This window comes from Photinus pyralis, unplaced genomic scaffold, assembly GCF_008802855.1.
Source record: "Photinus pyralis isolate 1611_PpyrPB1 unplaced genomic scaffold, Ppyr1.3 Ppyr1.4_LG3a, whole genome shotgun sequence".
Classification (NCBI taxonomy): Eukaryota; Metazoa; Arthropoda; class Insecta; order Coleoptera; family Lampyridae; genus Photinus; species Photinus pyralis.
Genome location: NW_022170509.1, coordinates 743121 through 768998, shown reverse-complemented (window position 1 = coordinate 768998; position 25878 = coordinate 743121). Strand labels below are relative to the sequence as shown.

The 25878-nt window shown below is 35.0% G+C and overlaps 2 protein-coding genes and 2 long non-coding RNA genes across 5 annotated transcripts; 2 read left to right on the top strand and 2 right to left on the bottom strand.

Annotated features, from left to right (window-relative positions):
• Positions 1–932: 932 nt before the first annotated feature.
• On the top strand, positions 933–1609 carry LOC116166225 (protease inhibitors-like). Its single transcript, XM_031481091.1, has 3 exons — positions 933–1236; positions 1289–1376; positions 1424–1609. The coding sequence occupies exons 1-3, from the start codon at positions 1164–1166 to the stop codon at positions 1551–1553; spliced, it is 291 nt and encodes a 96-aa protein (XP_031336951.1). The 5' UTR covers positions 933–1163; the 3' UTR covers positions 1554–1609.
• Positions 1610–10633: 9024 nt separating this feature from the next.
• On the bottom strand, positions 10634–11256 carry LOC116165813. Its single transcript, XR_004144193.1, has 3 exons — positions 11016–11256; positions 10836–10959; positions 10634–10785 (listed from the first exon to the last, which is right to left on the bottom strand). It is a non-coding gene; the product is annotated as an uncharacterized LOC116165813 (long non-coding RNA).
• Positions 11257–14855: 3599 nt separating this feature from the next.
• Positions 14856–19836, bottom strand: LOC116165872. Its single transcript, XM_031480601.1, has 3 exons — positions 19676–19836; positions 19175–19329; positions 14856–15118 (listed from the first exon to the last, which is right to left on the bottom strand). Exons 1-3 carry the CDS (start codon positions 19699–19701, stop codon positions 14964–14966), a joined length of 336 nt encoding a protein of 111 aa, XP_031336461.1. The 5' UTR covers positions 19702–19836; the 3' UTR covers positions 14856–14963.
• On the top strand, positions 16404–17543 carry LOC116165873. Of its 2 annotated transcripts, none has more exons than XR_004144208.1 (3): positions 16404–16666; positions 16718–16975; positions 17030–17543. It is a non-coding gene; the product is annotated as an uncharacterized LOC116165873 (long non-coding RNA). The 2 variants fall into 2 exon arrangements; XR_004144207.1 differs by having other exon boundaries at positions 16715–16975.
• Positions 19837–25878: the final 6042 nt, after the last annotated feature.

Here is a 25878-nt window from a genome sequence, read left to right as displayed (position 1 = left end):
GAGGACAAGTTTACAAATGCGCACGCGTTGTATCGCTTTTATTTCCAAACATACTTTCGTTCAGGTTCGCTATGAAGTGGTAAACGTGTAAATTTTCCAATACTGAGCAAAATAAAATTTTAATTGAAAACGATTAAACGTAGAGCGGTCTCTCCCCTAAAATAAAGTAGAAAGGATAGGTTACCCAATGATTTCAGCATATGCTTTTCAAGTGTGCAGGTGGTTAAGGCACACCGTATTGTTAAGTATCCTTACTTCAAGTAGTATGGAACTGTCATGTGGGGCTGAAGTAAAAATCTTCTTAGGTCGTTTTCTGCAAATGCAACATTTTTCTTGGGTTTATACTTATCATTTGTTTGAAGCTTTCACTAATACATTCGCTAATAACTTTCATATTCCATGTAATATACTTTGCTGGATGTTGTAGGTAGCGACTCTCCTTTTGCTTCTGCAACAAATTCTTCAAAAAATCCCTTTTTTTTCGACTTGTTTTTATGTAACAAAAAGCATTTTGTATGAAAGAAATTAAAGATGACAAATTCAGCCTATCACCTCTTCTATAAATTCAAACAAGGGTGTCACATTCAGAACTGGCTGTATTTAATTCGGAGAGTTCGGAGGTGCCAAAGTTTATCGACCCTATCCCCTAGTGGGGCGGTGCATATTTGCGACAGTGCTGGGACTGATAAGAATGATAAGCGATATTTTTAGCACTATTATTAGGCACTCAAGTAGTAAACACCAATTGATACTGAAACGAATATATGGCATAATCAGTAAATTGGAAGATATCGGGACACTGAGAGAGCATTACTGATCCATTTCCGAGTGTGAGTGAGATTATGTACGAGTTTCTAGGAAAAAAACAGAGCTCCGCCACCTTTGAATATTAAAACTGGAGCGTAACAAAAGAAAACACCTGAAATTGAGATAATGAATTGAATTATTTATCAAAGCCTCGGTCGGTAACAGGTGTTAAAGTTGGTGATACATAGGAAATTGGTCTGGCCTTTTCCACAACAAAAACTGACAGTAACGTACTAATCTCCCAATGTCAGCAAATTGCGCAATTTTGTATTGACAAAGTAATTTTATCTGTAATTAGCTCTCATTGTGCAACGACCAGGTGAGTATAAAAGCGATGGATCTATCTGGGGTATTCCATGTGCAGCACCATGAAACTCCAACTTATTTTTTTCATCGCAATCTTGATAGTGTACGTCTCTGCTGAATGGGGTAAGTGCAACATCCCTTTACTTTAATGTTGTGCTAACCGAACGGTTTTCAGCGTGCAACAGTGGTGTGAGCTATCGCGAAAATGACTGCAACTACTGCAACTGCTTGGATGGAGGATTGGCATGTACCAGGATGCGATGGTTAGTATAACTTTAACGCGTAAATGTTACTAACGTAGCCGATTTAGCGGCCACCAAGAGAGTCTAAGGATGGCAAGTTGTACCGACTACGGAAAAGTGACAACTAGTCGATACGGCGAAACTTGCACGTGCACAAGAAAATACCATACCGTCTGCTGGAACCAAACGTCATCATAAATTTCACATATGTGTTAGAAGCAAATAAGTTTCCTAATAAAAAAATTAATTTAAAATGAGTATTTTACTTGAAGTCCAAACAAGGCACTTAAGGTAAAGGGTAGTCGGGCAGAATTTGTAATTAGTTAATAGAAATGCCGTAACAGGTTGTATGGCACATCCGGAATATTCACACACCCATAATTACTATCTAAAGTACGTACATTGGACATTCCTGTGTGTTCGTTGGTGTAATAAAATAAAAATTGTAAAAAACAATGTATCAGTTGTGTAACCGTTCCCGTGGGGAAAGAGACTATCTATGTCTAGATGAAAGTAACGCAAATTCGGGTCCTACTCTTGACCGTCATTCAAACCATCCTACACGTGAGATGAACCTACAGATGCTGGAATGAGAGGCAACTCTAATCGTAGCCATGTCCCGACAGGATACTCCCAACAAGGATCCTTTCTGGTGGACTAGAGCGGGACATTCACAAAGTATGTGGTGTGCCATCTCGTACTCTATAAGTTGGTGATTCTACCAAACCCATGCGGTGCATGCGTTTGTCTAGTTTGCAGGGCCCGGAAGGTGTTCCCCCGAGCAACCTCAGGTTCTATCTTGATAACGCTGTTCAATAACGAACCAGGCAGCGAGATTTCCATTTGAAGGCTTCTCTCGCACGGCGCCAATCTAACATCATGCTCCACCTAGCCCTGTTCTGAGTTTGAGCTATTGAGCCGGCTCTGGATCATAAAACACCTGTATTGAGGCAAGTCGGGCTAACTCATCGGCTCTCTCATTACCTTCCATTCCAACATGCCCTTTGACGCATGCGAGCTCAAAGGTGTTGCTATTTGCTACTTGCTCTAGTGCATGGTGACATTCGGAAATCAACCAAGAGGTAATATTGTCTCGCAACTTAATTTTATTTAACGTTACACCGTTTTTATCGTTGTGGGTTAAAATTTCCGCTATTGTTCGAATTTATCGTAATAGTTTTGCAAGTTACCCAACTTTAATTCTCATTTTGGAACCTAACGCATTTGTTAGAATTCGCAGTAATAGTTCCTAATTTTTAAATTATTCCTTGAGTATGACTTTAATTCACATTTATTTCACACGTACTTAAACGGTCGCCAAAGTAGTCGCACGTAATTTTTCCCAAAGTAATAATTTACAGGCAGTTAACTTAATCGTGTTTAACTTCTCTTGGAATTAACAAAAATTCCACGGTAATCTACAGGTGGTTCACGCTGATATAAAATAAAATCTCCCTTACGTTAATTTACAGGTGGGTGACTAAATTTCGCTCGTGTTTGGACGTGAAATTTTTACCAACCAACCAACCAACCTATCAAACGTACCACACGCTCAATTGCAGTTGACCGACTTAATCGTGCTGACTGATTCATGACAATTCTGTAACGGGAGTCCGCTAACGTATTTGAATTTGTGTTTGAAAAGTGTTTATTTTTTTATTTTTTTTAATTTCAGCGATTTTCAAAGTGAATTCACCAAATTCTGCGTAGATTTGTGTATGTACATTCTGTGTAGATTCTGTGTAGATTCTACGTAGATTCTGCGTAGAGTCGGCGTAGATTCTGCGCAGATTCTGCTTGGTGTTATCTGTTATCAGTTGTAAATGCTTAATTTAATTGCAAGTGGATGTGATTTATCGCCTTTTTTGTGTAGTTAAGAGACATGAAATGTTATTTTGTCCTAGAAATTAAGTTGGATTTATTTCTTAATGTCTGATAACAAATTGATTTATAAAGATTAATCTACCTTAAGTCTTTGTTATCAATTGTGTAGGATTGGTTGTAATTTTGATTTTCGAAAGAAGGGTTTTCGCCTTAAATAGGACGTCAAGAAGAAAAGGGTCGCCTTTTGCCACGATGAGAGCGGAACTACGTTCTTAAAGTCGGCTTTACGCCAAGTTTCGGGTCAAAGTGCGGTCAATTTAATTCAGCTTTTTGCTACGTTAGCACCAGGTTACGTTTCGTAGAAGAATTTTTGCGAGTTCCATCGTGGATTATTTGTGTTGAAAAAACAGCCAGCATTGAAAGTTTCGCCTAATGTGAGTTTGAAGTTCCATTTGCGTAGCCGGAAGTCTAATTCGCGGCTAGTTTTTGTTCTACGTTTTAAAATTTTGGCCATCAAAGGTGCTGCAAAAAGAGGTGTTTGTCGGCGTCCCACAAGTGTGTTGAAATAGTTATTTACCTAACAAGTTCGGTAAGTTAATTTCCCCGCATGAGCACTTTGTTTGCAGCACGCCCGTAGGGAGTGCTGCATTTAGTGCGAATGCGGGAAAATTCTTTCCGAAAGAGTTAGGTACAATATTTTTTGTAACGAATTGCGTAAAAAAAGGTCAAAATTAATAAAGTTTTGTAAATTAGCTTTTTTTTTAATCATGAGTTGGTAACACAATCATATGTTTGGTTGGTAACATAATTTTGTAACTACCCACTTTTAATAATGCACTGGTCACATTTAAAACTTCCATATCTTTGGTTAATACATATTTTGCCTTTGCAATGAGTGCTACTGGTCACGCCATTGCATGGTTTGCACTGAATATCTTGAGTTGCGTAAATACACTCGTTACATTTAAAATCCTTGGAAGCTTTGTGTGTGTTAATATGTGCTTTCTTAAACTGCATATGCGAATAGTTGCAGAATATCACTGGTCACATTTTAAGAAGTTTTAACAATAAATTTTACTTTTTCTTGAGTTCCAATTCTGAAAAATAATTTGATTGCGTTATAAGTTCTTGTTTATATATTTACGTAAAACTTAGTGTACGTCTGTGTCCGATTAATCGCACTAAATACCCTCAACCAACGGTTTAATTGATTTTACAGCAGATGACAGTTAACCATGACATGACGTTCGTTGACTTCAATAAGTACTACCAACCGAAGAACGCGCATAACCCCTTCTCTCCAGCGGAAACTAAAAAACACCGCGATGCGGGAAAGTCGTTTTCCCGTGCATCGAGGATGCTTGGAAACATTATCTTTCCATTCAATGAGTACAAAAAAATATAAATAAGGTCTGTCATTAATTTGGACATTCAACGTAGTTGAAACGAACTGAAAAACTTTTATTTGATATTAAATCAAATACCCATATCAAAGCATAACACAGTAAACATAGCCACAAAAATATAAACGTATTTTATCCTTTCTCATGAAAGTTAAGAGACGGGATATTTTCAGTTTACAGGATAGTACAACGTGGTTTAAGCGTGCTACGCAACTAAAGGCCGTTTTTCATATAACGTGCTGCAAATGAGCACTTTGTATTCCAAACATTATCAAAATCACTTGAGCCTCTTAGCTAGACTCCTTTAGAATACGCGCGGTGTATATTTTTCCTTTTTGCTTCTGTACATAAAATCGACACGTCTTGCAAAAAAAAAGAGTAGCTCTTATTACGGGGGTACTTTAATTAAACGGGACAGACATGAATTCCAATTTCGCTTTGAAATGAAAAATTTAAAACGTGCGATGTACGTGTATATATGCGTTTGATATTCCGGACCGCCACGTAATTATGAACTGAAATGACCAGGCCGCTCAAATGAATATCGCCCTAGCAAAATTTAAACGCCTTGGATTTTAAGGCCGTCGTGATTCAATCATTTTATTGCAGAAGGGTCGGTATAATAAAAGCTGGGAGAAAATACAATAAACCTTTGAGAAAACATACGCATTTCGACAGTAAAACTGCTGTCATCAGCCAATAACTAAAAGAGATAGTTCAAAGATTAGCATGCGATCTTTTGCATAACAATGCACTCTTACTATTTACTTGATTAACTAAAGAAGTATATAGACTACGGTTATTTTGAGACTTTATTTGTCCCAAAGCTTGTATATAAAGTGAGCCATGTGTTCTTTAAATCGAATTTTGAGTGACCTTTTGGGTCGAATATACACTTGATTACAATCTTTACAATTTGTTTTCGTATCCAACGTGTCTTTTTGGTTACCTAAAAGTGTCTGTATACTTACCCTCTCAAGTGTACAGATTTAATTTTACGTTCTTTATAACTTGGAAAAAACCTGTAGTGAATAAACGACACGTATTTCTGATTTAACTTACTAGAAGCTTTGGGTTACATTTCTTATATGTTCTATTAATCTATGCTTCTTAATTAAGATCATCCTTGGGGAAAACTAGTGTATATTGATTCTTTAACGTAATTTTGGTGTGCAAGTGCTGCCGTGTGGGTGAGACCGAAGAGAATTTTTCGATATACAAAGTACCACAAAATAGTGCAGCAAATTTGGCACCTGTCACACTGTATGTACCTACATTTCAATTATTTTAATTTTTAGATGAAACGCATGCTGAATCATAATTCGTAATCAATTTTGTATAAATAATCCCTTTGTTTAATTTTGTTGTAGTTATTTTGTTGAGAAGAAGATGACAAAATTCTAAAATTATTTGCTTAGTATTGTTAAATTTATCTAATTTAGATTCGGGTCGTTGCGATAAGAAATTCCGTTATCGCCACGAACGGTGCAGATTATTCTAATACGGCGCATTGTTTTGTCAAGGAAGGAAAGAAGTAAATGGAAAGAGAAGGAAGGTTTTAAATAACTCCACCAGACGTTATTCAAGGCTTTTTTGGTGAGGGACGTCGACACGTAGACGTGCCGTTTTGGTATTTGGAATACTGCCGTATTTGAGCGTATTTGAAAAAGCAGTCTCTTATTTAATTGTAAAGTTGCGTAGAAGAAAGCTAGACAGTGTTTAAAGAATTTTCTTTACATCGTGATAAAAGTGTCGAGTTGTCAGGGAAAGGGAGTTTTCTCCACCATCAAAGAGCCAATTCAATAACTGTAATTGCAACGAAGTCAGTGTCGTCTAAATCGAGTTTTAAGTGAAGTCAAAGGGGTGAAGTTCCGAAGCATCATTGAGCTCGGTGTTTGTGATATGTGTTAGTGCATCTGTTTGTCGTAAAACGCATTTACGACCGGGTGATAAGGTCTTAAGGTAATTAGAATTTTATTTAAATTTGATTTGATTAATCGATCGCTTGTTGCGCAGCGTTTGTTATTTGGCGCTATATTTCTTTCAGGTTATTTAATTGATTTATGTTGAATAAATTTGGTTGTATCTGTAAATGGTTGGTATGGATGAGATGAGAGCTTTCTTGTCAAATTTTTCTATTCGTACACAGAATTATATAATCAGGTGTTAATTAAAAATGTCTTAATTAACTCTGTTGACTTGAATTTCTCCAATGAATAAAATTTTCGGTCAAGAAAAGGGTAAACGTTTTCTTTGCGACCTCATGTTAAGTGTTAACTACCGAGAAAGTATACTCCATTTGTTTCTGAGAATCTGAGTCTTAATTTTCTCGAAACTACAACATAAATTACTCGCTCGGACTAGTAAAGAGGACGCTATAAAAAGGGGCTACATATGCCCTCGACGAAGTACTAATTTTGAGATAACCCGTGTAGCGTACACAAGGTTCCATGATTAATCGCAAGTTTGAAATCTCTTATCATGCTAATAACGCACTTTTTAATAAATACACATTGACTTCGAGTTAATAGTACTGGAGGGGCGTAATTTAGGGACATATCTTTATTAGAGTTAACGTCGTAATTGTACGTTGAGTTTTTTTGTTATTAATTAACATTCCTCCCTTGGGAAATTATGCGTCCGGTTAACGTCAATTATTTGTATTTGGATTTAAGTATGCCCAAAAATGCGAGCAGCTAACGTAAATTATATTAAATGTATCCAACAGGATTGATCGTCTCTTTGTATTCTACTATCATTACATGAACGTAAATTCGAGTATTTCAGAGAAATTTGTACAGATTTTGGGTAGTTCTGAAAACTTTACTGCAGCTGACAGCGAGGCCTGAACTCAAATGTAAAATTTGGTCATTTCAACTCTTAATACCAGCTTTTTTTCTGTAGGCAATCGGTTCTGAGTGAGGCGAGAATTGACAACGTAAATTTTGGTTCCGTAAACCGCAGGCCATTTCATCCCTTTATACCAGTTTCGCGTTTGCATGGTCAATTGGTCCTGAGTACTGCCACGTATCCGTCCGTTCGTAGTAGATCGACGGTTCAAGACTACGAAAAACACATAAACAAACGAGCGCAAAAATCATTACTCATGAATTCAGCGTCAATGTGGGATCTTCCATTAAACACGATTCAATTTGCTTAGGTATATAGCAAAACGGAAAAGCACCCATAATGCATGAACATTGCTAATCTCCTTTGTCATCTGATCAAATAAAACAAGTAGCACGAAAAGGTGGTACGAAATCAAGGGTGGCATTTCGTAACTTCGTTAATTAAAAAGGCAAAAATACAAACTTTTTACATAACTTAAAAGTTAGTAATCGTTTGATTAACATCCGCCATTTTTTTTTAAATTTTACTATGCGACGGACAGGCACAAAAACAAGTAGAGGATCATATGGCGCGAGTTTGCGAACCCGCTGCTAAGAATCTAAATCTATTTGTAATTCAATTATAAAGTTGTGTTATTGCATTAACGAAAGTAGTCTATTACAACAAATTTCAGCAGTGTGCACTTAACATCCCGTCACGAAACTTATAACACCTGCTAATAACAATTAAAATCGAAATGAACCTGAGGAATATGCCCCAAACTAAGCAAAAACTCGGATACAAAGGCATTATATTATTAATTAATAAATTTCCCAATTAGCTACGACCAGGCTTACGCGTTTAGGCAGTATTTTGTGCTTAATGCATTTTAGGATCATAATTATAAATGTCACAAAGTTGTAAACTACGTAATTTATTATAGCGAATATAAAGTGAGTAGGCAAGGTATAAGCGATTTAAATATAAATGTGATTTTTTATTGCTCAATAATTATTGTCTCATGTAAATTAGGACTCCACTCGTACCCTGAAAGTCGTCCAATGAATGAAAACCACGGCAACATGTATCTTAATCTAATTACAAAAGAAGAAAGAGAAACAAAGAAACGTTCCCAAGCAGCTAATTTGTATTCAGATGAAATCATATTTGGTAATACCTACCCTTGATTGAATTTTTCATAAAGTCCAAAATTACACTTTTTTACAGTAGGTTTTCATGTTCTAAAACTAATTCACTTAACGGGAATAGAATTAAATTTTCTCTTTATGACAATTGAAAGAAAGGAAAATAAATTCTATTTTAAAGTGAACAAAGCAACAAATGTAAACTCAATTACGTCTGGTTGGAGTTTTTTTTTGCTACTGTGCCTGTCAGAGACAAATTACTGTCCATACCGCCTTTATGAGATAAGTACATTAAGTGAATAGTGGCGACCAATGGGACTTCGTTATAATTTGCAGTGTTTGTACAATATTCCACTTTATACTGTTCCTCCAACGCTAGAAAAGTGGAACGATTTTATCGGCAAAATTAATTTCGAAAGTTTTGACATAGACATAGTGTGATCATTGCTGGACAACATACGTTTTCTAAGACAAACAGTAAAGTAGGATTTTCCTTATGGGGCGGTAAACCTCTACAGTTCCTTAAAAAAAGCAAAGCAATGTAAGAAACCCGTTTCGTGTTTTGTTTTACGCAGTTTTTAATTTGTTTGTGGATTTTCTTTTTCTTTTTGTTCTGCCTTTGTTAATTTACATTAGTGTATTTTGTGTGCGGCTATGCGGAGGTTTTTTGTGCCGAAGGAAGGTTTCGCTGACATCGCCTGGTTGTGTGCGTAAACAACCATTTGTTTATATGGTTCTTTTGTTATTTTCTTACGCGCAAGATATGAGTTTTTATTTTAATTTCCGTCCCACTTATGTATTAAAAGAACCGCCAGTATAACACCGACAACTACCAGAATCGAAATGTCGCGAAGTCCGTCGTTTGGACATTGAAAGAACGTTGGCTCAGGCTTAGTGAGTATGGCGTCAGGTCAAGATGGTAGTCGCTTCTCGATTTCTGCTGCTGATTGCAGACGTTAGTGTTGTGAATAGTATATTAAAGCATAAGTTGCAGAAGGCGCTATATTCTAGCACGAGTTCAAGTTTCGAACCTGAGCCGCGTAGCGGCGAAGGTTCGAATGAACGCGTCCAACATATGCTTTATACTATTTTCTCTGTTGAGCATTTTAATTGTATTAAAAAAATTAACAATTCTGACATTTTCTGTAATAAATATTTCAATAAAGAAATTAAGTTGGCAACACCAACAATTTTTCAATAAAGAAATTAAGTTGGCTACGCTACATTTTGAAAAAATTCAATTTAACAAGCGCGTCAAATACGAATTTGTGCAGTATATTTTAGTTTTTTCAATAAAAAGTGAATAATGTGCGAAGAAATTCTTCCTTCCACTCCTCCAGAGCTTCGACAGTTAGCAGAAGAGTTATAAAACCTCATTTGTATTAAATGTGGATTTCTCTAAGTACCTACACTGAATTTTCAATACCTAATGATTTCAATTACCCGTATCGTTAATAACTGTAACATAATGTTATAACAATAAGTGAAATTAGTCCACATTTTACTAAACCGTTGAGATAAGTATTAACGTCTAAATCATCCAGGCAGAACTTTGAATTGAACATTCGCGTATATGATCAGCCTGGATGATTTAGACGAGCATGCCAACCACTGAATACCAAATGTTCTTAAAAATCTGTCAGTTGTGGAAAATAGTTACCAAAAATAGTGTTGGAATGAAACTCATTCCAGCACTATTTTTGATATCGGAATACTGTCATTATAAACGCAAAACAGAGAAACAATGTGGCAGCACTGAATACTTATTGGATCCCTACACTTTCACAAAAAGTGGCTGACTGCATATATGTTCAATGAAGTTGATCAGGAACAATGTCACAACTATGATTTGTTGAATTTGCCTGTGTCGGCATAATTATGTGTTAATGGCTAGACAAAAAAAAACTATAGCTGCAAAATCCCTATTTTCCACAAAAAAATGCACTAAAAATAACAGAAAAAAAGATTCCTGAAAACATTGCTTAACAGTTTCACATAATCATTAACAAAAAAAATAACTGATTGCAAATTTAAAAGGAAAAGGTAACGAAAAACCAACAAACGTGCAATGAATCTAAACAGAACAATATACCTCAAATACTTACGGCAAGCTATATTTGTAAAATGGCATTTTTTGGAGGGTACCCACAGATTAGAGGAACCTGTGTCGAAAACAACCTTAAACGATTGTGGTGGTGTACCAAGCGTAATAGGACCAAAATATTGTGCCTGAAAATATCATATCATGCAAAATGTTCAGAAAATTCGATTAAAATTACATCTAAATAGTTTGACAGAGGCTCGGGTACAGGACTTCCTCCATAACGAACCCTCAGTTGTTTGACTTCTGTTCCAACTTCTTTCAATGTTTTACGCGCAGAAGGTATTTTATGCAAAGGAACCCTTAAAACAAACAGGTAGGTAATTTGGTTATAATATAATTAAATTAAAAACACTACCTGATAATATCGCATTGCACCGCAACTAACGCATACAGCAATAAAATTATTCGAAGCATTCTGTATAGTAATGTTAAACTGTGCTGTTGTTGTTTTTCAATATATACTTAACAAAACTTATGTACGTATTTCTTATCTAAATATAACTCACGATCACACAATATTTGTTTGTTCGGGATCACACATGAGCGATAAATATACCGGAATGTAGCGTATTAACAAACCGCATAGTCATGTCAAAGGTCATGTAGGTCACGATTTGACAAGATAAACAGCATTGGTGAATCACTACTTAGTTATTGATAAACTTTGTAGAGGACGCTGGGGACACATTACTTAAAATCAGAGACATCTCTGCTTAAAATAGAAGTTTTTTTGCATTTTGTTTCTGCCGTTAGAATTCTAGACATGTCTATGGAACGCCGTTTTACTTTTTATTACGAAAGTTTACAATGTCACATTATAAACAACAGTTAATTTTATTTCCCGATTTATTATGTTTGTTGTTTTTATGTGAAACATTAAATATGTTTGTTTAAAAAACTTCACTTGATTGAAAATGATGTATGAATTATATACAGCTAGCAATGTGTATAACGAAAGTTTAACAATACAAATTAACAAACGAATACATAAACGAACAGTAATATAACTAACTAGAACTAATTCAACAAACATAAAAATTTATTCATATTAAATGTGGGATTAAAATTATGAACAAACATTTTAATTCAACAATCATATTAATTCAATTATTGAAGTGTTGTACAAAATTCCCAACAATCATTTTAATTCAACAATCATATTAATTCGTGCTGTTAAAATCGGAAAGCATTATTTAAAATGATTGTTGAATTAAAATATTACATGAATTAAAATGTTTGTTGATAATTTTAATTCGTATCTGTGATTGTGCGGAAGTTTCAGGAACTATCCTTTAGTGTATTTGGGTACGTGTATACTAGCGCCTAATTAAAATTATCAACAAACATTTTAATTCATGTAACATTTTAATTCAACAATCATATTAATTCAACAATCATTTTAAAAGATTCTTTTACTACGTCTAACAATAAAAATTTATTTGTTTCTTGAATTAAAGTGATTGTTGAAAATATTCGGCTTCAATTTTCAAATCGTCCAATTTATATGACTGATGAATTAAAATGTTTGTTTGATAATTTTAATTCCACATTTAAAATGAATGAATTTTTATGTTTGTTGGACAAAATCGTTTTATTAATCGAAGTATTTCTTGCAATTCAATTTAATTGTTTGTTATTAATTGTTTGTTGTAATACAGTTTCATATACACTCATTCAATATAACAATATAATTCATTTCACATTTTTATTAAGTAACATTTTTTAAACAATCATATTTAATACGTAAGACAATAACAACAAACGTAAAAAGTATAGGCATACGATTGACTGTTAGGTATTTAAAATGGTACATTGTAAAATTTTGTAATAAAATTGTACAAATATTTTCAGAGAACATTTTAATTCAACAATCATATGAATTCATGCTGTTAAAATCGGCAAGAATTATTTAAAGTGATTGTTGAATTAAAATGTTACATTAATTAAAATGATTGTTGATAATTTTAATTCGTATCTCTGATTGTGCGGAAGTTTCAGGAACTACAGTTTAGTCTATTTGACTACGTGTAAACTAGCGCCTAATTAAAATTATCAACAAACATTTTAATTCATGTATCATCTTTATTAATCAACATTTTTTTAATCAATCTCTTAATACGTAAGATAAAAACAACAAACGAAAAATTTAGAGACATAAGATTGACTGTTATTTAAAATGATACATGATAAAATGTTGGTATAAATACTAAAACGGCGTTCCATACATGTCTGAGAATTGAGATTTCTTAATAAATATATACTTAATTACTTACTATTATAATAGTATTTTACATTATTAGCCAGGTAAGTGAGTTTTTACTGGCGATAGGAGAAGTTGACTAGCGAGCCGTTAGGCGAGCTTGTCATCTCCTAGAGCCAGTAAAAACTATTACCTGGCGTATAATGTACAATATTTTATTTGTTACTCATTTGTAAACAATAGTAAACGTAAATAATTAGTTCTTAAATTGATCTTGAAGAAATGTCTAAAATATCATGTTATCCATGTAACAGAGACTTCGCATTAATTCTGGCCAATGAAATTACTAGATTACTAACTTGTAAAATTTTTACAGGTCTGCTGTCAGTTTTACAAGTCAGTATGTAATTTTACCGATTTAGAATATATTTATATCGATAAGATTTATGAGTTTTCTCTTGATAATTACCGTTACTTATCTATTAATCGATAATTATCAGAGATAAATGAATAATGATTGATTATTATATCGACAGATAACCATCATTTTTGATTTTTTCAAAAATTATCGATAATTATCGTTACGATTTATCGAAAGTTATCGATTAACGATTAATCAAGAATTATCGGACTAAACAGACTTATTTATCACCCAGCACTAATCTGTACCTACTATCATCTGTAGTGAAAAAGAGGACCTTACGACCTTCTAGAATGTTCGTAACTATGCACCTTTACGTATAAGACTATTCCTTTTCTAAGACTTTAATAATCCATATAACCCTGAACGCGCAGTTTTCTTTTCTAGGTTGAATGTTCATTATTTAATGTTAATATTACCAAAGAGTACGCTTACTCTCTTTGATATTACATATGACCAGGATGAGAGGACGCGCTGGTGCGAAGCCACCGTATGCCTGCTTTAAACGTTAGAAAAATGTTAGTAACAAATTATGGCCAAAACGTAGGGCTCTTACGCGCGATCGCAAATGTTTGATTATAAAATGGACTATTCAAAGCTCATTATGTAAAGTCCTGCTTTTTAGAGCGGCGTAGTTCCTAAAGAGAGGTGTACACCTCAATCTAGGTTCATTCAACCCGGCTAGGTGATCGAAGAAACAAAACCACTTATTGGCAGCCATCTTTTGACCAAAAACGTAACTGGTACTCAGAAAATATAAAAACACGCCGAATTAATAATTCGCAGACATCTGTTAATGATCCTATTTAACATAATAATGAATGTACTTTGATTCCTATGCCTAGTAATACCGTTGGGTGAAAAATACATTCATTGCTGAAACATGTGGGTTCATTGAGTATGTCTAACATACATTTTTTCATTATGTCTAGTCGAAGCAAAGTGAATCATAGACCTGATGAAACAAAAGATCATAGAAATACAATCTAAAAATTATGGTAGGATAGGTACGTACTTACTAAGATACCAAAATGATAGAAACTAACTCTTTATTGCCAATACCATGAATTAAATGTTACAATTTGTACCATAGTCATAAATTCTATAAAAGATATAGTACACAAAATACTGTTTAGTTTGTTAATTGGCAATGTACAACGCAGACTATTTTAACAGTTAGTATAAAAACAAAGCAGTATAAAATATGCTGAGAGTGATATGAACACATATTTGGAAACGAGTGTTAATGAGGTAATGGCAGACGAGCTGGCTTCAGAAATTCACACAATATACATTTAAGACATTACTTGTTTAAACTTTCTATAGCGCCGAGCCTAGCAACGCCTCATATCTTACATAATTCACAACATAAATGTCTCTCACCATCTAGTTAGACATAATGATTATTAAAGTGTAAAACTTAAGTACGAATGCACCTGTTAAATTGGCACACATTCTTAACAATTATAATTTTCGTGTCAGTAAAGCTATTAAAGTATTGTACAACACATAGCTCCTGTTTGCAGGAATGTTAGTAGTGTGCCCCGACTAAAATTAAATGCAATATTTCTTTATAACATAACACTTATGTTATTAATCTAATTAAAAACGATATGAATGGCAGAGCTTCAAGCACTGACATATTGCCTAACATTATACAAAAAGTATGAACAAAGAGATGATTAAGCTGCTACTTCTGCTTCTCCATTGGACTCTGCATCTGCTACGGCGTCATCCAGTTTCGCTTTCTTTTCGGGCGAAACTCCCTCGGCGGGCGTCCCTTCTGGTGCATCGCCACCTCCTCCTACGGATTTTCTTTTGATCGGGCAGACGGAATCTGTATTTAAAAAACAATCGACCATAAGCACTAGAATTCTTTCTTCACTTGTATGCGACATTTCTAATGTGTGAACAACAAAATTTTGATTCAGAGTTGGTCATGTGTAATTCTGATTGTCTCAGTGACAAGGTAGGTGACAAGAGTAGTTTTACTGCACAAGAAGTAGATTAAATACTTACCTACTTAAAATTAATGACTTGACCTAAGATTTCCATGGCCTTCTCTGAATCAAAATTTTGTTACACCATATCATTACCATGACTTTAATGCAATAGATTTACAATACTAGAAGAGCATTCAAATTTACAATTTCTTGCTCCTAAGTACAATCAGATGTCAAAACTGCACTGTGATTTCGTTAGAAACAAATTTACATTTTTTGATGCCCAGGCTGTGAAATGATTCATTTGGGTTCAGAGTACCTATGTAGTAACCATTTACCTTGATGACCAAGAGATGAATACCTTCAGTTTTTTGAGACCAAGTAAATGTGCGCATTTGGAAAATGAACTCTATTGTCCGCACTTTGTCTGTCTGTTCCACTACTAGTCCTCCCGTTTAAGCTTTTTCGTTGTGGTTTCTTTCTCATCCAGTGTAGCACAACACAGAGACCAGAACGACATAAGATTTTTTGGATTATTCACTTCCTTCCCGAGTTATTACTGATTCTATCTGGCGACAATGCGCTTTCGCCGGTTTTAACTTGTTATCAATAGGCCTCAAAATTATTTAATTGCTATTTCGTTCGAAAAACGTGGTAAAGCTTGAGTTAATGTCCCAAGATGTGAATAATGGCTTAAGATGTGTTAAAACCGAAATTTTCAATTTAGTTTGTTGAGAAAACGCCTTGTGAACTGGAAATACAATTTACTTACAAATGTTTGGTATCATCTTCTATGTACAAATGTAACCAACCCAAATTAAATACCCACTTTTATATAGAGAACATTGGCAATTATTATTTGGACTGGAAACGTCATTTTTGATATAATAGTTATTTATGGTATAAGTGTGTTATATTACAAATAAGTCACGCGAGAAAAAATTTTCTCAAGTGACTTATTTGTAATTAACACACGTGCACCATACAATACTTTATCCAACACCTCCTCAAGCTGGTTTAAAACGTGGAAATCTTAAAAACTGCGTGTTCCGCGAAAAGCTAGAGTGCATGGAATACAAAAGCAATAATTCGTTGCTATGGGGAATAATAAACAACAAAAAATTTCCCTGTTCTTTACTTCCTGTACTTTATCTTGCTAGTGAGTTATTTTACGTCCATAACTCATTAGTGGGTTATATTATACCTTCCTCATTTAATTTCGTCATGATAATGACTGGATAACATAGAGGTGTTGGATAAAAATTATCATTCATTAAAATGTCAAAAACGGCTAAATTTAGGCCCAAGGACACAAGCACAACCATCTATATTTACAAGCCGTGCTGAGTATTATGGCAACACTGCAGGTAGGGCCGATTTCCGAATTGAAATTGCGATGATTTGCGTTACTCCGTATTGAATCAATAGAAATTATTATTCAGGTAAGTTGCTAAACGAAATTTATCGATTTGTTGTCATAACCTCTAAAGCAGACTACTCATTACTGGACACTTACAAGCAGTTGTATTTGTTGAAAGTACATGTACAACCTCAAATATGACCTATACACTACGTGGTCGCCCGGTTTCACCGAAAAAACCCCAAGTACAAATCCCTATGGAAATTGATAGCGAAACTGAAGCGACAGCAGCATTTGTAGTGCCGAGCAGTGGCAACCTTCCAATGAAAAACAAAAAAATGTAGAAAGTGAAGGTGCTGGGTATCACCTCATTAAGCCGAAGCAGAGAACGGTAAGTGTTTATCGCGAAATAATACAATTATTATTTTATTAGTTTGTATTTCAGGTATTCTACCACGGACATGTTGTCAATTTTCTGAAGGAACCTTCTGACTTATTCCGAGGAGTTCACGGTATGAGAATTAGAAGTCTATGGGGATCCCCTCTTTAAAAGGTTCGTACCTAGAGCCATTGGAGTAGTGACCTGCTTACAGTCTCCCATTCCGAATCGCACCTAGAAGTCGTGGATAAAACCTCGCTGATGCACACCTTCACCTCGACCTATTTCGACAGAAATTCACCAATTTCGGATCTCGATGGAAAACACATTATGATGCAGTTACCAATTTATAGCGTTCCCTCGAGCGTTCCGAATGTTAAAGTCAAATAAAAATGTTATTTTCCATTTTTGTTAACGAATAAAATATATGCACAATTGTAAGCTGCCTAAGTATCTTTCTTCGCTGTTAAAACCACCAAAGCGAAACAAAGAAGAGGGTCATTTTTCAAGAGTAACAAAACGCCAATAAAACTTTAATCGCCCCTCCAATTGACTTTCGGACAACGTTGTCAAACTTCCCAGCATGGCTTGTAATTATAGACGGCCGAGATTTAGGTATAGAGAAAATTGGCAATTATTATTTGGACTTCAAACGTCATTTTTGATATAAGAATGATTATTATTAATTAAAATGTCAAAAATGGCTAAATTTATTATTATATATGACATGTATATAGAATGCGATGTAGAACCTAAGAATGAATACTATATAGGTTGCTCCATTTAAAATAAGCAAGTTGGCATCAACTTTTGGCATAACCGGAAGGAATTGAAAATAATTTTACATGAATTCCTCGTGAGCATTAGGTACTGTCAAATTTTTGACATACGGATGGTCAGTATTCTGCGTGGAACACCCTGTATACATGCTGTAGCAAATTGAAGAACAAATTGCTTTAAAATCCTTTTGCTTTTAGTTATTTAGCTACTTCCTATTTAAATTTGGTCTTAAATGATATAAATTAAAAAGACATACAAGCATTTAACAATTGAATATCACCTTTCGAGACTTCACATGTTTTCTAGCCAAGTTTGATCACAAGTATATGTACTATGAAACTTGAAGTGGTATAATATGAATGGAGGAATTTATTATGTTGTGTATAATAGTAGGCGCTCGAAAAAAAATGGTAAATTACAATCAAGATGTGATGAGTGTATGAGTATGTGGGGACATAGGATAAAATAGATTAGAAAACTGGTTTTGTATATAAACTCCTTAATTATTGTACAAAATTATAATTCGTTACGTTAAAATTGCATGGAATTAACTGAAACTTTTCAGACAAAATGGAACAGTCGGGAATTTTTACAATTTGTATACAATAAATAAAATAAATATTAGTATTAATAGTTGAGCACATCTTAGTATGTGTAACCCTAGCTGTAACCAAAATCATATCAAATTGAGTACTGTAACATGTTTGTGAAATACAAGGACTTATTTATTGTAATTAAAAATGTGTTCTTTAATTTCGATAAAATAGTTTGTCTACTGCTAGTATTTAATCCAATTCAATTCAAATTAAAATGCAATTTTGAACTGGTGGTATATAAGTATAAGCTAACTCAAAGGCAGAAGGTATAATAAATTACCATGGGAGCTAAGAAATTGTTTACCAAGGACATCCATAACCAGTAGCACAGACAAAATACCCTTTTATCTGTGCCAGTAGATTAACTAATTCACCCTGTATACTTATTTTCTATGAATAAACACTTGTTTTAACAACTGACAGTAAGTTACTGATCATGGAAAATACTTCTCTCTATGAGATAAACGTAGGTAGGTAGGTAACAAAAATTAAATTTATAATGCAACTAAAAATGTGCAAATATGCAGAAACACCTGTATATAAGTATTTCCTAACGAAATGACAAAACAAGGAATAATTTTGGTTCTAAAAATACAAAGAAGTAGGTGTACTTATCCTACCCAGCCATATACAAAAGGTGAAATAACTATTTTTAAACCACCATTTCACATAGTAGTGCAAATGACCCATCAATTTTTGAAGAAAATGTGTAACCAATCAATCTAACCCAACTGTGTATGACCGTTGATATGATGACAAAATTGGCTGTAATTTACACCAACAAATAGAGCAAGAAATTGGAAATTGTGCATAAGAATATGAACAGTTTTTTAACCTTTCGTTTCGACTTCATCGCCAGCATCTGCCTTTCCATTCTCCCCATCGCAAACATCTCCATTTTCCTTCTCGACCTTATCAGAGGAGTCTTCATTTTTTGTGGGAGAATCCACCACTTCTTTTTCCTTCAATTCGCACTCTGGAGTAGTGTCTCTATAAATAATTTTAATGTAGCTGACGTTGCAAAACCGTTAATTTAAATTATTAACACATTTAAAAATAATTATTGCAGTTGGCGGGTATGAAGGAGTTATGCGAATATTAACAAAATAAAAACTCCTTCGGTTGTGCTTTGAAGCAATGAGTTGTAAAAAAAAACAATTCCCACGCTTACAGGTTAATCACAGCCATCGCATAAATTACGCGTTGTATACTCGTTTACCGGCATTTCCACAAATAGCGCCGGTCGCCATCTTACAATATGCCGCCAAAAACAAAGAATTAATTACACGCAATTTCACTCACATTTGCACGTTTCTTTATAAAACTTAATACTTACACGTTGTCGTTTGTCTTATCCGCCATCGTAAGCTAAATGTTCAATTTAAAAAACTGTTATTTTCGTAAAAATCGGCAAAAATGAAAAGCGTACACAAATTCACTACAGCTTACGTACGTCGGAAAAGAACGCCGCGATGAAATAAAGCGAGATCGACTGAGCGGAACTGTGCTCTTATTGGCCGATTTTAACTGTTAAGTTTGAAGGTGGAAAATAACATCGTTCCCCTTCGCGGAGCCTCGTTTCAACTTTAGAAAATCCAATATACTTCGCGCCTAAAATTTTCCATTCTAACAAAAATTAGAAAATGGACGTATATTTCAAATGCGTATATAGCGGAAATTACTTGAATAATTTACTTCAGTTAAACATAAAAAATAATGTAAGGGCTTAAATGAAACCAAGAGAGTGAATACTGTATTTTGTTATTGATTAAGCACTCCGGCCATGTGTAACGTGCTTCTTTTTCATAAGTAGAGCGCGTGAACACAAATACTTACATATTTCACTATTTCAGGTTCAGTTACGTTCTTTCCATTTTGCATAATAAAAGGCAAAAGCTAAAACAAAGGTCGATGATAATCCTTGAAATGTGAACACTATCCAATTGTAGGTATGTACCTCAGGTAGGGTCGAAGGGAGGGAGTGATTCGGATAGTTTGTTGAGTAAATTGAATAGAATTGGGTACCTACCACACGTCAACACTCTTACTTTACACCTGCTCTTTGGGTGTCGATAATTGGCTATGTGGCTGCCACCATAGCGCAGATGATAATTTCAATAACTCATAATGTACCTAGGTACTCAATGATGCGGCTGTAGATGTGTAGGTACCTAATATGCAGGTAGGTCTTACTTAAGTCTATAAGTTCATACTCGATTGACGACCTCACGCTATAAGTAGGTACGCTCAGGGTTCAGAACATTAAAACAGTCATTATAATTCTATGGATGTGAAATATGGGTACGACACACCGAGTAAGTGTTACGGCATTACCTTTGCCGTGTTTTTGCATTTAAAAAAACATCCTAAAATCCAAGCGTTTATATTGGATAAGGTAGGCATATGATCGATACTCTATATACATAACTATATAACAGATATAATCACCAGTCATCACCTATACTTTACACTATAGGTACCTAGTTATTTATAACTACATTTGATCGTTTTTTTTTGTGGTTGCAGGTTTCTAATACGTAGCTATCATAATCATCTGTTTTATTGATTGCCGGGGTGTTCCTCGATTTCCGCTTAGTAAATGGGGTGGGTTTTCTTCTATAATCAATGTGCTATGCTGTTGTGAATTTGGTTTCGTTGTAGACTTTTACAGCTGATGCCATGTCGTATTTGCGTAAAAATAGGTAGGTACCTACTAACCTACCTGAGCTCCTATGCACATTTTTACGAAGAATGAATCTGCAGTTTCAGTATAGGTAGGTACGGGACTTCCGAGATTGAATTTTGAGATTTTTTTCAAAATGCTTCTCAACTGTGGCGTGTAGTTCATTTTAGTTCGGTTAGAATTTTATAAACAATACTTAATAATTTATATAATATGAGCTCTTCATCTTCCGATGAAGATGATATCACAGATTTAAATATATTTAAATCTGTGATGATATGATCGCGTAGGCATGCCTTGAGATAGAGAAACAAAATAGGTGATTTTGGGTCCACGAAATTAACCTCAAACGACTAACGAGATGCATTTGGAGAATTTGTGAACCTGTTTCCTGATTTATTAAGAGATGATCAGAAATCACAACGAGAAAACATCGGACCTTCGGTATTTTTTGCCCTCTCTAGCAAAAAGGACTGATTCCGAAGCCAACCGATGGACGTTGCCGAGCGTGGCGGAAGCAGTGCGCGGATGTTAATCTATTTCTACGTATTTCAAATCATTCCGACAGGACTGTTCCGTGCCGATCCGATCCGTTCCGATTCAATGGGCGCCCTGCTTTAGACAAGTTATGCTTATGCGTGACGTCATTGGGATAACTTGGCTCTACCGTTCAATAAAGTAATGGAGTTTGTGTAGTCCTACCAGTTAATAAAAGTGTATCCCCTTTACGGATGTGTTAAGATTTGTTCAATCCATGTCAACTGCGTCAAGTTTCTCACATTAAACTTACAAAGTATCAATTATTGCATGTTATCAATACAAATATTTAAAGTTACAATAAAATATGTAAGTAAAAAAAGTAAAAATTATATTAGCGTTTTCAAATAAGGACGAGACCTCTAGCGGCAATAAAAAAAACTTAAAAGGCTGATTACATTTCTGAAATAAGTGTATTAAGTGGTACGTTTAGCTTCTCTGTTGCCTTATATTTATATCTAAATGCATTCCGAGATGCATTCAGTATGATTACTCAACCAAATTAATTGAGTAATTGCAATGGCACTTCTAATTCAAGTATGAAGCGTATGTCATTTTCAAACTTGGCTGTGATTCTTGTGACGTCATTGGGATAAAAACGTCATCTGCGTTTAGTTATAGGCATTCCTTGTCCTATTGTACCATGGTCAGATGCTATCCAAATCTTAATTAAACACCAATCACATGGGACTTCCGGATCTCTCCGCGTCTCATAAGTGCCTCTCTCTAAAGTTAAGCTGGATTCACATGAATACGAAATCCGACGATACGATCATCCGAAATGCTTATGATTGGTCAATAATTTGAAATGTGCTTGACATTTCAAACTATTGAGTATTGACCAATCATAAGCATTTCGGATGACCGTATCGTCGGATTTCGTATTCATGTGAATCCAGCCTGCTTTACGAGGCAACCTACTCTCTCTCTACTACTAACCTTGGGTTGCCTCGTAACTTAGACGCGTCAGTTATATTTGAACTGTGTAAGTACTTAATTGTCAGGCAGTGCTGAAGACTCTATTACGAATACTTATTATAATTCGATTGAATACCTTACTGTTGGATACTTAAGTATCAATATTAGATGCCGGATGGAAATCGTTGTGACGTTTTTATATGCAATAGCAGCTCCAACAAATCGAAAGCAAATGGATCGCAGATTCAGTTTTTTGCTTTTCCAAAAGGTAATTCATGGGTTATAAAGTGCAATGGAAAGGGGAACCTGAACTCTGTATGCATGTAATAGTCTGTGCAGTCTGCATTTCTTGGCCGAAGACTATGAAGATGAAATGTAAGCTATTTTGAATAAAGTGTGTTTAATATTTCGCTAGCACGTTTCTTTCTATGCAATGCAGGAACTTTTCAGCACATCCATGTAAAGTACCCTTTCGATCCATTTTGCATTTTTTGAACGTGCTCTGTTGTCGCGTTAATAATTAATTTTTATGATGTGGACAAAATGGGATTCTGGGTGACGTCATTCGCGTATTTTAATACTGAACGTTTATTGGCTGAAAGTTACGAGGAACCTACTTTCTCTATTAACCTTGCTTGTTCCTAGCTGCTGCCGACAGAGACTTGTTATAACCGAGTCGTCGTTTGTTTGGTCGCAAGTCGCTTGACCGCTTTGGAAGCAGACCCACGTCTATTTCGCAAGAAATTTAACGATAAAACAGGCGTTTTTTACGCTGTGCGGCCATTATTGTCTTTTAAGTGGTTCTCAATGGCCCATATGAATAAAAGTGGGCATATGCTTATACTTGCAAAATTCAAAGTAAATACTCGTAAGTACCCCTTCACAGTGGGATTTCAGCAGCGCTGCACTGCGTCCCGTCCCGCTGCTCAGCAGTGCTGCTTAGTCTCCCTGTGTGAAGAGGCAATTATGAGTATCTACTTTGAATTTTCCAAGTATAACCATATGCCCACTTTTGTTCATATAGGTCAATAATTCGAATTGCTTCATGATGTTCTCCTCTTCCTCTTGATAATTCAGGAACATTCGAAGAACCGACTTTTTACAGATAAGTATTCATTTTGATTGAAAGGTATAAACACGCAAACAACATATGGGTACCAATAACAGAATGACGACTGGCGAGCCGAAGAAAACAGGTAGATGCGTGACGACTTGGGCCGCTACTTTATGCATTTACCAGTAAATTTACCACACTTATATACCAAGTTTTTGTTGTAGATTTCAGATGTCCCGTAACACTTTGTCAATTACCCATGAATTGACAACACTGTGGTTTTAACAGGTGTATCCTTAGATCATGGGTGTATCGCACGACTCGGGCGGTGTGCTCTATGAGCACTTGGTCCTTGGGAGAGTAAATTTTCATTTGCCCTTCCCTTGGATTCGCCCCTAATCTGAAAGCAGTTTTGTCCCGCATTGCCTTAATTACCCCGGGAGCAAAAGTGACACTTTCGTTCCTTAAATAGAAGACAGACTACGTTGGTTTAGTCGTTTAATCGATTAAAAACTTATCACGATTGCCGTATAACGAGCTTTTAATATTTTTTACCATAGTGCCACACATATAGCCTCATAAAGGCCAAGGTGCCACAGATTATAGTATAGGGTAATCCTACGAGCATTGAATTTATAACTAAATTCACTTCGTTTATAACTAAAATACTCGAAGGGGTACCTAATCTGTGATAGTGCTATTCATTATGATGTAAAGTGTGTTGCCTAACCGTATCCAAAACATGAAAGTTCAGGCATTGTAAACAATGGTTCAGGCTTTGGTCCAATTTTTTTCCTCTTGCACTTGTCTTTATGCATATTATAGCCTGCAAAACATGTAAGTACTTAGCATTAGACAACTTTTCGAAGTGCCTTATTGTTATTCTACGTAATATTCTTCAAGAATTACATATCTGACTCTGCTGTGGTTACGTCAGGAGTTCCGCAAGGATCTAACCTCGGTCCCCTACTGTTCTTAATCTTCATAAATGATTTGCCTTCTCTACTTTCCTGTAACACCTTTTTATTCGCTGACGATTTAAAGATTTTTACATCCATTTATAGTAATGATGATTGCGTTTACCTCCAAACACAAATAAATAAACTTGGTGAATGGTGTTCAAAAAACAACCTTCACTTAAACATGTCTAAATGCAAAGTAGTTTCGTTTTCAAGAAAATCTCAACCTCTTTTACATCCTTATCAATTTAATGATATTCAGTTTAAACGGTGTACATCGGTCACGGATTTGGGTATTATATTTGATCTTAAACTTTCCTTTTCGGAACATATATCGGTGACTATTGCTTCTGCTTTAAAAATGCTTGGCTTTATTATCAGAAATTGTCGTGATTTTTCCAATATTTTTGCTATCAAATCTCTATATGCTGCTTATGTGCGATCCAAACTAGAGTATGGTTCTCTTATTTGGTATCCTTACTATGACTGCCATAAAACAACCCTGGAAGCAGTGCAGCGTAAGTTTCTGAAGTTTTTATCGTTTAAATTGGACAGAGTTTATCCCGCAATTGGTACTGATCATCAACTACTGTTATCTCGATTTCAGGTACATTCCTTAGAAGTTCGCAGAACTCTGTCAAGCCTTAACTTTCTCTTCAATTTGTTACACAATAACCTAGATTGTCCATCTCTTCTTTCCCATTCGGTTCCATGTGCCACGTTCTTCGGCTCGTAATGTATATACTTTCAATTGTGCTAAGGCCAATACAAACTTACTTTGTAAATCACCAATATTTGTTATGGTAAGCAACTTTAACAAAATTGCGAATATGTGTGACATTAAGGGTGTATTCCACTTAAATTTTAATTCTATTTGACGTATGATGGGTTGCATAATATTTACTTGTAATGAAATGGTAACTAATAAACAAAGATTGAAGAATTTACCTGCCCAACCATTGTATAAAGTAAACAAGTAATTACGCTAATTTACCCAGGTCATTAGTCATTGTGACGAATATGCATATATAATTAAACATCGATTAGAAAACGCAAATCATTGTCACAACGGCTAATCCTCAATAATTTCACTTTTCCCAGTTTTTAATAATAATAATAATAATAATAATAATAATAATAATACAACCTGACCTTTTTTGGGGGCATAGTAAGAGCGAAAACCTGAAACGCAAAGATCAAGTTATAATAACACGGTTACGTATTGGCCACACGAAACTAACACACAGTCACCTCCTACGCGGACAAACACATAGACGTTGTGCGCAATGTGGAGCGGAAATAACTGTCATGCATATTATGCAAGAATGCCAAAGGTTAGAAATCTACAGGAAACAGCACAATATCACAGATATGCTTATATTAAAAAA